The sequence below is a fragment of the Sus scrofa genome, chromosome 11 (genome assembly GCF_000003025.6).
Source record: "Sus scrofa isolate TJ Tabasco breed Duroc chromosome 11, Sscrofa11.1, whole genome shotgun sequence".
In the NCBI taxonomy this organism is placed as follows: Eukaryota; Metazoa; Chordata; class Mammalia; order Artiodactyla; family Suidae; genus Sus; species Sus scrofa.
The window spans coordinates 78,875,639-78,889,746 of NC_010453.5; the positions used below are offsets into that span (position 1 = coordinate 78,875,639).

The 14,108-nt window shown below is 54.0% G+C and overlaps 1 protein-coding gene and 1 long non-coding RNA gene across 2 annotated transcripts in view; one reads left to right on the forward strand and one right to left on the reverse strand.

The window, feature by feature from the left end:
• GAS6 (growth arrest specific 6) overlaps positions 1-5,095 on the reverse strand; it is a gene marked incomplete at its 5' end in the record, with an annotated part of 31,937 nt that extends 26,842 nt beyond the window's left edge. Inside the window, 1 exon segment of the mRNA NM_001315742.1 lies at positions 4,929-5,095. Within this exon segment, the coding sequence (NP_001302671.1) occupies positions 4,929-5,095 (167 nt within the window).
• On the forward strand, positions 5,720-9,510 carry LOC110255869. Its single transcript, XR_002336795.1, has 2 exons — positions 5,720-5,855; positions 7,671-9,510. It is a non-coding gene; the product is annotated as an uncharacterized LOC110255869 (long non-coding RNA).

Sequence of the window (14,108 nt, forward strand, 5' to 3'; positions counted from 1 at the left end):
CTAATGCCGCCAACAAAGACGCACCTGCCAGCCCCGAGCTGGGTGCCAGCAGGTAGAGTGCATTCCCCCAGGGGCCAAACTCGAGGGCCCCGGCGGCCGCACCTGCAGCCTCCCGTCAGAGGGCGATGGTCCAGGCCCCGCTGCAGGGACCGTGCGGCCACCCAGGCGCCAGCCCAGCCCAATCCCACCGTGGGATCCACAGAGCACAACATGCAAAGAGCTCTTCGGGGAACGCGGTCTGGATGGCAGCGCTAGGGACAGATGTGGAAAAGAAGCAATTTGATTATCATTTGCACTAACGAGAAGGAAATAGGTGTCACCTACAATTCGGGGGGGGGGGGAAGAAAGAAAGAAAAAGGCCCAAGACATTAACAAGTAGGACAGTGACAGACTGCTATCTCCTTAGCTTTTAATCGGCGCGAAGTGCCTTTCTCAGAGGGAAGTGAGAATTTCTCCACCTCCTCCTTAAAAATTACTTTAAAACTTAACGAGCTGCACTCTGTCAGGATCAAAATTTACAAGGCATATGCACCGGTTTGCCATGAAATCACTGGACTAAAATAACCACTGAAGGGCCAGAGTATTCCCAACATCAAATACTAACCCTCAAACCACAACAAAGCCTGCATTGACCTCAGAAATCAGAGCATGAAGAAATCCAGACACCTGCCAGCGGTGTCTGAAATAACACTGGCCCGGCCACTGGGAATCTCAAGAAGGGGCCGTGAGCATCAGCTTCTCAAAGGGGGTTTTGTCCCTAAATAACTTAGGCAGACCTTCGGTGTTTTTCAAAATGTCTTTAATTGGTTTTCTACAGATGTTGAGCCCACTGGTGTGGCCCAGGCATCACTTAGGGGCCTGCCCTGTCACTGCACTGGAGAGCCTTGCTCTGGGTCTGTGCAGAAAGCAAGCACGTCTTAGGCGCAGGGGCAGCAAAGGGGGCTGGACACAGCTCCTCCAGCTCAAGGCCCACCTGGGACGGCAGCCCAGGCGGGATCTGCGTGCTGCTCTGGTCTAACCAGCCGTCTGCAGGCCTCCGAGCTGTGCAGGAGCCAACTCCGGAGTGCACACAACCAGTCGGACTGCAATTCCGAGTCCAGCCCCTGTCAGCTTCCTCAGGCCCCAGGGGCTGAGGTCAGCGCTGCCCCGGCAGGAAAGGAGCCCGGCTGGGTCCGCGCCGTGAGGGGCTGGTCTGCTCCTCCGTGGACCCCAGCGTGGCAGAAAGGAGTGTGGGCAGGTGTGGGTGTGCCTCTGAGTGTCTACTGGGGGCTGGGGGGCAGGTGGGCCGAGGCTATCCTAGAGGTTGCCGGGGGTGACGAGGTCCCCTTCTCCCCCTCCTGCTGGGACCCGACTTCCGTCCCCCAGGAGAGACCGGAGGAGGGGCTTTCACCTCCCTGGGGAAGCCCCTCCCCACGCCGTCCCCAGACGGGGTCTCAGGGAGACAGGTGTCCTGAAGCCAGGGCGGCTCAAGACAAGGCTGGCAGCACCATGGGGCACCCAAACCGACTGCACCCCGCAAACCCTCCTGGGTCGAGAACTGTCACCGCCATGGGGCCCCACATCTGAGGACGGGGTGGTCATGGGTAGAGGTGGCAGCATGGGGAGTGGGCCAGCAAGGTCGGAGGTCAGGCTGGGGTGGGGCTGGGAATACTGTGAAGACTGCGGTTTGCATCTCAAATGACCCAAGGGGAGGGGTCAAGGACGAGGACCTGGACCTGGAATTCTTCCTGGTGCGGGGAGCTGGTGGACCGTGGCCGTGCTGCAGGTCGGTCTGGCTAAGTCTCTCGTCCAGAATCCCTTCCGGGAGCCAAGGGTGATTAGGGAGCTCGCCTGCCCTAAAGGACTGAAGAGGAAGGTGAGTCTGCTGGGATGGCCGCCCAGGGTCCTGAACACACGCCAGCGGCCAGCACGGGGAAAGGCCAGGAAGAGAGCGGAACAATGTGAAAGAAAACAAGATAAGGGGAATCTAATCGCTGCTCGGGACGGGAGGGCAGGGCCTCCGCCACGGCCGGGACACTCCCTCGGCAGAAAGAATGTGGAGGAGACCACCTGCCCCAGGAGGGAGGCGGGAGGGACGCCTCGGTCAGGAAGACCCCAGGGCCCTGCTTTCCAGCCCACGTGTGCCACGGCCCCAGGAATCGGGAAGGTGCCCACGGCTACCTGCTCGAAGGAGCTCTGAAGGTCAGGGCCCTCCGTCCCCACAGGGGAAGCAGTGCAGTTGGAACAATCCACAGGCAGGAAGGCCTGGAGCACATCCAGCACACAGAGCTGTTCCCCAGCACAGCCTCCAAATTCCAGGAAGCGCCTGCAGCCCGGAGAGCCGCTGCAGGCTCCAGGTGCCCCAGCCGCCAGCTCTGCACACCCCAGACCCCGGGGGCGGTGGCAAACGGGAGTGGCCGGGCAGCCTCCTCTGCCAGCAGCAAGGAGTGGGGTCCACGCTCCACCAGGCGTGTGGCTGCAACCAGCCAGACACGGGGGACATGTGGGCCACTTGGGATCTGCCCCAGAGGTGGCTCCAGCCAGGGAGGGCTGGCTTTCCCTACCAGCACCCCCTTGAGCTGTCCCGCGGGTCATGGCTCAGAGAATGCTGATTCCAAGGCCTCCTGGTCACACACCAGGATGCTGGTGGGAGGTCCTGGGGACTTCCTGAACTAAGGGCAGGGCTCCTCTTACTGGGTCACATGCACAGATGCTCAAAAACACTGGAAAGCAAGGAACGAAGGTTTCCAAGGAGAGCCCCACCCTGCGGAGCCCAGAGGGCGGGTGGGCCGTTCCTCAGGACCTACTCATTCAGAAGCGCTGCTTTTCCAAAGGTGCGGCAGCAGGGAGCATGGAGGGTCTCCCAGGCCGAAAGTGAGGGAGGGGCACCTGGGGACACCTGGTCAGCCCCCAGATCACCAACCCTGGTCCTAACCCCACCCCTGACCACCCCCTCAGCCCAACCGGCTCCTCCCAGCATTCCACTGCCTCTCAAAAAAAAGAAAGACACACCAAGGCCCAAGTCCACACAAAAAAGCAAGTGGTCTACACTGGACGCGAGGCGTGGGTTAAAATGAAGAATGTGCATCCCAGATGCCAGCCAGGGGAGACGCAGAAGCGGCTGGTCTACCTTGGGAAGCTGGCAGATGGAGGAAAAGCTGCGGATGCAGTGGGGATGGGAGGAGGACGAATCCTGGAAAATTACGGCGCTCTGATGGACCAGTCAACTGTGGGAGGACAGTGCCCCCACCTGGGAAGGGAGGGGTCAGGACACTGCAGGGACGTGCAAGGTCCCTGCACCGGCAAGGCGGGCACATTACACACGCAGGCTGTGGGCACGACCTTCTGTTTTTCGTCTTCATTTCATACATTTGTGGTTAAGTTATAATTAAAACATAAAGGACGGCAACACTCGGGGAAGGGTGACACAGCAATTAGTGTGACACAGTGATTAGTGCCCAGTATGTCCAGGCAACAAGGCCTTTCTGCCCCCGACAAGCAGGGTCTGGGGCAGGGCTGGAGTGGGCGGTGCCTCATTGCCCACAAGTCTTGTCACCTGCAAGCCCTGTCCCACTCTCTGGACAAGAAGACGCTCAGGGCAGGTAGCTGGGCTGGCAAGCACTGCACCCATCACACAACCCCCCGAGCTGGGCAGTGACCCCAGGTGGCCAGCCTGCCTCTGGCACCTTTGGAAAGGCTCTGGGGATGAGTTTCTCTGGGCTGCCAGGACTGATCATTAAAGAAATGGGGCAACAGGCCGGGAGAGACGGGCAGAACCGCTCCTTCCTGCAAGGTTAAGCAAGCAAGCAAGGGCAGTGTCTCCGTAGAGGCACCTATCACAGCTCAGCCAGAGGGAACAGCAGAGCCAGACGCTGCCTATACAGCTTGTTTCAGAAAGGGGACCTCGGGACTGTCCAGCCAACTGCTCAGAAATGCGAGTCCAAGTAAAAACAATGGCATGTGACGTTTATTTCACCCCAGAAGAATTTTCCAAAAAAAAAATTCCGGTAGAACCAAACACAGCAGTGAAATCCCCCTGAAATCCCGGCCTAAGGTGACACTACCTCCCACCTCTACCCTCCTACCTTCCCAAGTCATTTGCCTTACACAGATACACCCCCAGGTCCCACCAGGCACAACCACCACCCACGTTCTAAAGCAACACACCCCTTCCCTAAGGTGGCACAGCTCGCATGCCATGCATGGGTTGCTTTCTGCAGGGGCCTCGGATATCCTCCAAGGACGTTATTCACAGAAATATTCCCGGAGCCAGCACGTGGGGCTCCTGAAGCCACCAGCTGCTTCCAAGAGCCACCTTGCTGCAGGCAATTCCAGCCCTCACATCTTTCTGCCTAAGAGCCCAGCCCCTTCTCACTAAGGAGAAGGGGAGGGATGGAGCCGTTCTGGCTTTTAAACCATTTCTTTCTTTTACGTTTTAAAACAGACTCTGCTGCGTTCTGGCGGAGCTGTCATATTACTGCACGTTTCCTTTAAGTGGCTGCCTTCGGAGGCTGCGGAGGGAACCAACTGCAGAGCGTCCGCAGGGCCCCACGCAGACATCTGCCACTCCTCCCCCAGTCAGCCGGGGCTCCCGGCGTCACCAGGGGAACTGGGGCTCCGGAGGAGGCTTGACGGGGGGCCCGGCCCGACACCCCCGGCCCCTGCCCTTTCACGGCGCCTGAACGCCCCCCTCTTTAAGGGCTCGGGGTGTGCCCCGCAGCGGGCGGACGTGAGCAGACTCTGGGAAGGGAAGTCCGCCGTGCGGAGGAACCTCAGGACTCCCCACCAGTGCGCGCACGGACGTGTGTGCCCAGAATTGCGGTGCTGCAGGGACAGCGCTCGAGGGGACCCGGCTGCCCAAACGCTCGGCGGGGCCGTCCCGCCCGCCGCAGAAGCCCGAGCGCCGCGGCGCACCTCACCGCCCCTCGCGCCCCGCCCGGGGCGCTCACCGTCTCGGGGTCGTTCTCGAACACCTCCCGGGCCTCCTCCTGGCTGCACAGCTCCTCGATGCACTCCCTCTCCAGGTGGCCCTGCTTGGCCTCCTCGAAGACCTGGTAGGCGCGGCGCTGCCTGGGCCTCAGGAACTGCGCCGCCTCGCGCGCCCGCAGCATCACGGCTTCCCGGGCGCGGGCGGGAGGGCCGAGCGGGGAGAAGCGGGGGAGCGGGGAGAGAGCAGGGACACGCCGTCAACGCGGCCCGCACGCTCGGTCCCCCTGACCGGCTGCGGGCCCCGGGATGCGGCGCTGGCGGGGCCGAGGCGCTCGGGGTCGCAGCGCCCCGGCCGGGCTGCGGGCACTCGGGTTCCCTCGCCCCGGGGGTGGCGGAGTGTTGTGGGGGGGGTCTCCCCGCCCAACCCGCGCTGCGGACCCGCGCGGTACTCACTGGGCGCGGACTCGGAGGCCAGCAGGATCAGCAGCAGCGCGGTGCCCAGGGCGGCGGCGGGCCCAGGCGGCGGCGGCGGCATGGCGGGGCCGGGGACGAGGACAGGGGACGGGGACTGGGGGCTGAGACGGGGGCCGGGAGCCGGGCGCGAGCGGTCAGAGCGCCCCGGGGGCGGTGGCGAGCCGCGGGCGCCGCGGGGCGGTGGCTCCGGTCATCCTGTGCAGGCGGCTCTGAAGGTCACATCCCGGCGGCAGCACCTCGGCGCTCGCGCGGGCCTGGGCGGGGCGGCGGGGGCGGGGGCGGGGCGGGGCAGGCGCCGCCGCGGCCGCCGGGCCGAGCCGGTTTTCTCCCGGAAGATCAAAGCGCGGAGGGGAAGCCGGTGGTGGGGACACGGGACTCCACCCGCTGGCTGCCTCGCCCGCGAGTTTCCCCCAGTCGGCCGAAAGGTTCTTCCACCCGGACGGTGTGAAAGCGAAGAGGTAGCAACCGGACAGGTACAGCTGGCCACTTAGCGAATTTAAACCTCTTTCCATCCCGCTGCCCCTCCCAAATTTACCGCATCCTCTTTGGTGTCTTCATTCTAGGACATACTTTCTAAGACTTAAAACCCACCGAAGAAAATATAAATTGAAGTCAAACCGAGTCGGGGGTCCAGGGAGCGAGATTAAATTCTTTGCTTTTGTAATCTGTTTTCTAGAATGATGACGTTGAAAAACTTGAGGTTTCCCAGTAGATATTTAAACTGAAAGCAATATTTTGCTTGTTCTCGGAGACCAAGACTTTCTGTCTCTCGGTCCGAGAATATTTCGCAAAGTCACAGGCAAAAACCACACAAACAAGCAAAACCAAAGCACAGCAGACCACTCACGGGACCGAAGCAGGCAGCGAGCCCTGCACCGCGGGAAGGGGCCTGCACCCCGCACCCTGGGGAGCCCTGCTCCGGAAGCCCCGCCCCCAACGTGAAGATGAAAGGGACAGCGAGCCCCCCCCCACCCCCTCCCGCCTCCGCCCCAACAGAGGTGGTCATTTTGCTTGGTGGGCTTGGCGCCCAGAGTCCGCACCTGTTTCTCCTCGCCTTCCCTTGTGGGAGAAAGAAAAGGCGCTGCTGGTAGAGTCTTTGGGGTCCTAAGTTTGAAGGTGGAATTAGTGAGCATTAATATGTTAAAATCAGGGAAAGGGACCTTCTCCTACAGAGAGAATTAACATTTTAATGGTAAAGTCCTCGCACCTCACTCCTGTTGGAACTAGTTACCAGGCACTCCCTGGTCAGCTGGCCACTCAGGTGCCCAGTGACTTCAAGGCAGCTGCACACACCAGGGCGCCTACACAGAGTACTGACCGCACTGGTCCTCCTGCTTGTCCTTAAGGAGCAGCACTGGTTTCAAAAATCTGGGTGAGGCAAAAAATTCTTTAGTTTTCATTTACATCAGATCTTTAATTGGCGGCACTTAAGGAGTTTTGGGTTCCAAGTCAGCAGCCCGTGGATACATTTCAAGAAGTGTGTGAACTTCCAGAAACCGTTGCTGCGTAGTTTGTGTGTTTGGAGAAGAGAGTTTGTAGCGTTCATGCAGTTGTCAGAGTTTGATCCCAGCTTTTCTAGGTCCCCCGGGGAGGGTATGCATTGGGTGTGGACTCACTGCTTCAGGTGACTCCCACTGGACAGAGCCTTTCAGGTCCCCTGATCTGTTAGCTTGGACCTCGGTCCCCTTCCCCATAATTCCCACTCACCCCTTCTGCTATTGGCTCCCAGTGGTCACAGCACCTCCCGTTACAGAGAGACTGGGTTTAAAAAAATGCCTTCACACACACCTGCTCATAACTGCAGAAGGCAGAAGGCATTGTTGGGCAGTGGAGGGTGCCTGGCCAAGCCTGGTTACTAAAGCAGAAAATTTACTCTGAGACAGAAACAGAAAACAGGTAAGAAACGATTTGGATAATATTTTCCCAAACTGGGAAGAGTTGTCAGGCACTGCGTTACCGACCCTGAAATGGCAGTGGTGAAGGAGGCAGTTCAAATCTACGAAGACCAGGTGGACCCGGGGCAGCGGGCGCCTTAGATGGCAGGTGGCCCCTCTTGTTGGGATAAACCGGGATGGAGTGTGGAGGTGGGGTGGAGTGGGAGGGTGGGACACGAGGTGTGCTGGGAAATGAACTGTGCGTTTTCCCTTCTCTCCCCGCATCTGTTGGGATGATTTCAAGGTAGACCATTCCTTTTGTATCCACTCAATAGATGGGAGTCGAGTACTTGCTGCTTTCTCAAGAGACACTGCTGGGTATTGATCAAACCAATCATTTGATTTTGTTGACAGCTTTATTGACGCACGATGGAAATGCCATAAACCGCACAGGTACGTTCTGCTCTATCTGTGAGATACGTACGTACCTGGGACGCCACCACCGCGATGGAGTTCGGAACCCACCCAGCGCTCAAACGCATTTCCTCGTGCCCTTTGGCAGTTCCTTCCTCCTGAGTGTGCCCGTCCCAACCTCTTCCCTGTCCCTAGGCAAAACCACCGACTGGCTTTCTGTCACAGTAGACTCACTTGCATTTTCTGGAATTTTACGTAAAAAATTGTACAGTATGTACACTTTTCCATCTGGCGTCTAACCCTAACCCTAACCCCAGCAGATTTATTTTCAGACTCATCTTCATTGTTGCAGGTATCAATAGTTCATCCCTTTTTTCTTGCTCAGTAGTATTCTATCATCTAGATATGCCGCTGATCTTTCACCTGTTGGTGGACATTTGGCTTATTTCCAGTTAGTGATGGTTAGCAGCAAGTGTCTTTGAATGTTTGTGTTCAAGTTATTGTATGCACGTAAGCTTTCATTTCTCTTGGTGAAATATTGAGCAAAATGATTGGGCCACATGACGGGTATTTGTTTAACTTTTTAAGAAACGGATAGTTTTGGAAAGTGATTTACCATTTCCCCTTCCCCCCAGCCATGGAAGAGTGTTCAGTTGTTCTGCACCCTCGCCAACACTTGTTGTGGTTCATCTTTTTAATTTTAGCCATCCTCACAGGTGTACAGTGACTTGAGTTTGCACTTTCCTGATAACTAATGCTGTTGAGAAAATTTTAATGTGTTTATTGCCATTCAGATGTATGTGTGTGTGTATATATGTATGTATCCTGCTTGCTACACCCGAGGCATATGGAAGTTTCCAGGCCAGGGATTGAATCTGAGCTGCAGCTGTGACCTGTGACCTATACCACAGTTATGGCAACACTGTATTCTGAACCCACTGCACCACAGCTGGAATTCCCAAATATATTCTGTAGTGAGGTGTCTGTTTAAACTTTCCTATCTTTTTTTTCTTTTACTTGGGGTGTTTGCTTTCCCAATTATTATTTGTTGAATTTTAAGTCTTCTTTAAAAATTCTAGATAGAGGTCCTTTATCAGATATGTGATTTACTTTCAGTTTGTGACTTGTTTTTCTGTTCTATTTAAAAGAATGAAAACTCTGCTCTTTCAGAGACTGCCTTCCAGAAGCTTTATATATTTAAGTTTTATATTTTGGACTGTGATTTAGTTTTGAGTTCATCCCTAAATATTTTACATTTTTCATGTTATTGTAAATGTTTCTAATTTAATTTCTGATTGTTTAAAGCTTTGACTTTTGTGTGTTTATCTTTTATCCTCAATTTTAACTAAATTGTTAGTTTCAGAGCTTTTGTGGTAGATTCAGTAGTTTTTACATAGATGACCATGCTGTTTGGAAGTTTATACATTTTTGCTTTCTCCTTTCAAATCTGGGTGCTTCCTCCTTTTTTTTTTTTTTTTTTTTTGATTTTTTGACTTTTTGACTGTCTAGCAACCTCCGCTACAGGGTCCACCAGTGACGGTGGTAGTGGACGTCCTTGTCTTGTTCCTGACCCTAGGAAGAACTAAGTCGGTCTTGCACCGTTAAGCATCGTGTGTAGGATCTTCACAGATCTTTTTATCAAGACGAAGTTCCTTTCAGTGTCTAATTTTCTGTGAATTTTTTTTAAAATTTAAGAGTGGATATTGGATTTTGTCACATAGTTTTTCTGCATCCTTTGAGACAATCGTATGGTTTTTCTTTTCCATTCATTAATGCGTGAGTTAATTCTCAAGTGTTAAACCAACTTTGCGTCCCTGGAATAAACGCCACCTGGTCATGACATGTTGTCCTTTTAAATCATTGTTGGATTCAGTTTGCATGTGTTTTGCTTCCATGTTTTTGAGAGCGTTTCCTTGTCTTGTATCATCTCCGTCTGGTTTGGTGCCCAGAAATGCTGGCCTCATGGAATGAGTTGGTGTTTTCTTCTCTTCAGTTTAATGGAAGAGTTTGTTGTGTTTGTGCTATTTTTTCCTCAAATGATTGGCAAAACTCATCAGTGATACCATACGGACCTGGAGTGTTCTTTGTGGGTAGGATTTAACCCATAAATTCCATTTCTTTAATAGATAAAAAGTTATTCAAGCTATCTGTTTCTTTGGGAGTGAGCTTTAGAAATTTGTGTCTTTAAAAATTTTGCCCGGAGAGTTCCCGTCATGGCGCAGTGGTTAACGAATCCGACTAGGAACCATGAGGTTGCGGGTTCGGTCCCTGCCCTTGCTCAGTGGGTTAACGATCCGGCGTTGCCATGAGCTGTGGTGTAGGTTGCAGACGCGGCTCGGATCCCGCGTTGGTGTGGCTCTGGCGTAGTCCGGTGGCTACAGCTCTGAGTCGACCCCTAGCCTGGGAACCTCCATATGCCGCGGGAGCGGCCCAAGAAATAGCAACAACAACAACAACAAAAGACAAAAAAAAAAAAAAAAAGTTTTGCCCGGGAGTTCCCATTGTGGTTCAGCCGATTAAATGTCCGACTAGTATCCATGAGGATGCAGGTTTGATCCCTGGCCTCCCTCAGTGGATTAAGGATCCGGCATTGTCATGAGCTGTGGTGTAGGTTGCAGATGTGGCTTGTGCTGTGGCTGTGGTGTAGGCTGGCAGCTGTCACTCCAATTCGACCCCTCGCCTGGGAACTTCCATATGCTGCAGGTGTAGCCATAAAAAGAGAAAGAAAAAAAGTGTGTCCATCTCATCTAAGTTGTTGAATATATTGACATAAAGTTGATCATAATATTCCTCTAATATCTGTAGCTCTGTGGTGAGGACACCTTTCTCATTTTTTGTATTGATAATTTGTGTCTTTTTTGGTCTAGATCGTTCTGGCCAGAGATTCAACCGTATTATTGATCTCAAATAACCAAATTTGGTTATATTAACATTTTTCTTTTATTTTTCTGTTTCCTATTTTCTGTTTTTAAAAAACAATTGTCTTTGTTTCTGTTTCTGTTACATTTCATCTTTTCTTTTTTATCTACTTTCTTAAGTATATCGAGTAGTTGCTCCTTTGTCGTAATGACATGCACTGTTGTTTGCCTTAAAATCCATTTGCCTATTAATATAACCATGCAGGTTTTTTTGATTAATGTATTTGTGATGTGTCTTTTCCCATTGTTTTGTCTTTACTCTGTTTGACTCTTTATATTTAAAGTCGCTTCCTTATAGGTGGCACGTAGTGAGGGCTTCCTTTTTTAAAACCCCTTATGGCAGTATCTACCTTTTCATTGAGATGCTTAGACCATTTTCATTTAATATGATTATTAATATGATTCAGTCTAAATCCACTGCTTTGTTATTGTTTTCGATTAGTTCCATCCATTTTTTCCTTCCCCTTTCTTCTTCTGCCTTCTCTTGGGTTCATTACAAGTTTTTGTGGTTCAGTTTTATGTCCTTTACTGACACATTATCCATCCTGCTTGTTGTAGGCTTCAGGGCCGCCCTGTGACCTAGGACTCCCTACCACCCCCAGCGATGCTGCCCGTGCCTCCTGGCTTAGGCAGGTTTGCTTGTGCCCAGGGCTCCCTTCCATTGCTGCTGTTCCCTCACACTTGGCTTCCGCAGATGTTACAAACCTTACGACACAGTGTATTGTTTCTCCTTTAAACTGTTCTTTTAAAAATATCTAAACAATAAGACACTGTCTTTTTGCTGGCCTACCTCTGCCGTTTCCAGGGCTGCGTGTTCCTTTGAACGGAGGCAGCCCCGATCCGGTGTCATTTCCTTCTGCCTCAGTGAAGTCCCGAAACGCTGTCTTGAGTACAGGTTTATTGATGAATCCCGTCGATTTTTCCTTGTCCTTTCTGTCCTTATTTCACTTCCCTTTGTGAAGACTGTTTTTCCCCCCGGGAGCAGAATTCCGAGGCGACCATCCTCCACTCCCTTAATGCTTTAAAGAGGTCACGCCCTGTGTTTTAGCACGTTTCCAGCGAGGGACCCACACTCATCCTTCTCTTTGCTCCTCTGAACGTAATACGTCTTTTTCCTTTGGCTGTTTTATGATGTTCTCTTTATCACTGCTTTTGTAAAAAACCCTGAGGATGTCCTTTTGTCCTTTCATGTTTCTTGTGCTTGGCAATCGTTGAGCTTCTTGGATCGAAGAGTTTATAGTTTTCGTCAAATTTAAGGAACTTTCGGCCATTATTTCTCCAGCCCCGTCTTACGTCTCAGTCTCTCCTCTCTCTGGGAACCCTGGCAGCGCCTATGTCTCGTTCCCTGACGTTTTCCCGGGGCTCAGTCATGCTTTTTTCACTGTTTTCAGTCTTTTTTCTTTCTGTGTTATTTTGGTATTTTCTATTGCTATGCCTTCAAGTCCCCCGATGGTTCCTTTGCAGTGTCGTTAACCCAGCCAGCGCAACCTTCATCTCAGATGTTGAGTTTTGATCTCCCGAGGTTTTCCTGAAACTGGTTTTGGTGGGGCCAGAGCGAGACGCACTCGGGGCGGCTTTCCAGAGCAGGGCCCTGGGCCAGCCTCGCCGACGCGCCAAGAGCGGGACCCGCGCTCTGGCAGAAGAGACAGGAACCTCCGGGCCGTGGCAACTGCGCGGGTCGTCCCGCCAGTGCTTCGGCCAGTTCTTTCCTGGCCTTGGGAGTTTCCTCCCAGGACTGTGATAATTCTGCGAGGAGGTGAGGGACCCTCCGCAGACCTCGAAGCCCCCTCTCTCAGCACCCCCTCAATCTGCAGACTCTGCCTGGACCCCCTTCACACAAGGGAGCCTCAGCAGGGGGAGAGCCTGGCAGCGAGCTGGGCAGTCCTGGCCTGGCTTTGCCTGTGTCTTGTCCCTCGGGGTCCCTTTCCCCTGTGCCCGATGTGTCTTGAACGCCGTCATTTCATGTATTTGTCTGGTGTTTCCATCGTTTCAGACAGGAAGGTAAATCTGGTCCTCGTTACTCTGTTTTTTCCAGAAGCAGAATTCTCCAGGCCTATGATAATGAAGGGCTTTTTTCCTAACCATGTTTTGCTCCCCACTGGTAGGTATTTCGTGTCTTGTTCACTTGCAGTTTTTAATGATGCAGAATAGAGGGTATCAGAGTTTTAGTAGATTTGAGTTCTTATTTCCACTGTGTCTATTTTTGAGGACGCACTGGATCACTGTGTAAAGTGTATTTATTACTGTGGGTTATGGTCCAAAGGTTTGAAAAACGCTGCATACCGCAGTGAGTCGGACCCCACCCCACTGCACCGAAAGTTCTTTTGTGGAAAAATCCTTCAGGGCCTTCCCTGAGGGTGACCGGGGATGTTCCCAGTGTAAAAGCAAAGGTCCTGGGACCCGGGACCCTCAGTCCAGGGCAGACCCATGGTCGCCCCCTCCCCCACCCCATCGGGGGCCCTGCGCAGCCTGCGACCTACAAGGGTTTTGTGGGAAGTGTCCACGCATAAGCTGCTCTGTGTTCTGTTGCTGGGGTTGCCATAGAAACGACACCCATCCCCAGACAAGGCTGGCTACCTAGACTGGTTAACCCTTCCTTATCTGAAACGGAGCACCTCAGCCTAGCCTGAGGCCTGGGTCCCAGTCCTGGGCCTGGCGAGCTGCAGAGCAGGTGGAGGTGGCGGGCGTTGGGGGGGGGGGCTGCTTTGCGCTGGGATGCCATTGGCTGCCCCCACGTAGCTTGGCCTTTGGTGAACCGGGACTCCTCAGCCTGCACAGAGGAGCCGAGGCTGTGGGTCCCTGGTCCTGTGGCGGCCACTCAGCTTCCATCCCACTCCCAGCTGGTCTTAGCATCTTTGTTGGATGTGGCTGTTGCTGGACTGGCTGCTGCTAAGCAGGTATTAGTTCAGTCCAAAAGCACTCCTGTAACGCGGGTCTGGCAGAAGGGCTGCCGTGGCGCATGGCTCAGCAGAGGGGCCTCGTGAGGGCTGAGGGGCATGGACAGACAGTGACTCTCGGACAACAGTGCCCAGGGCGGATCAGGGGCCAGGGGCCGAGACAGGGGTGACCGGGCCACAGCATGAGCCCTGGACCGTCACCCTCAGTAACTGCTAGGATACCTGCTGTTTTCAGCTCTGGCCATCAGACCAGCGTGGCTGCACATGGGAGCCCCCTGGATGGGTAGCTGAGAAGTCTGGGCCAGCAGTGACCTCAGGGCTCCGGCGACACCGGGCCTCAATGGGACTTGTGCCCCTGCAGTCCTCATGTCCTGCAGGAGTGGCCGGGATGGCACGGCTGCCCTGCTCTCACCTCTGAGGACGCTGAGGGGCTCCCGCTGGAGCTGTGGGACGGGGCTGCTCGGCCCAGTGTGGGAGCTGGGGCCTCGTGCCTGGCCTGGCTGGACGGTGTGGTCGGCAGCCCCCGGTCGGAGCCTTTGTGCTGGAGGCTCAGCTGAATGCGCTGCGACAGGGACATTTACCTTTTTAGAATTTCTGGGTCAGTAACTTTCTTTCAGAACTTT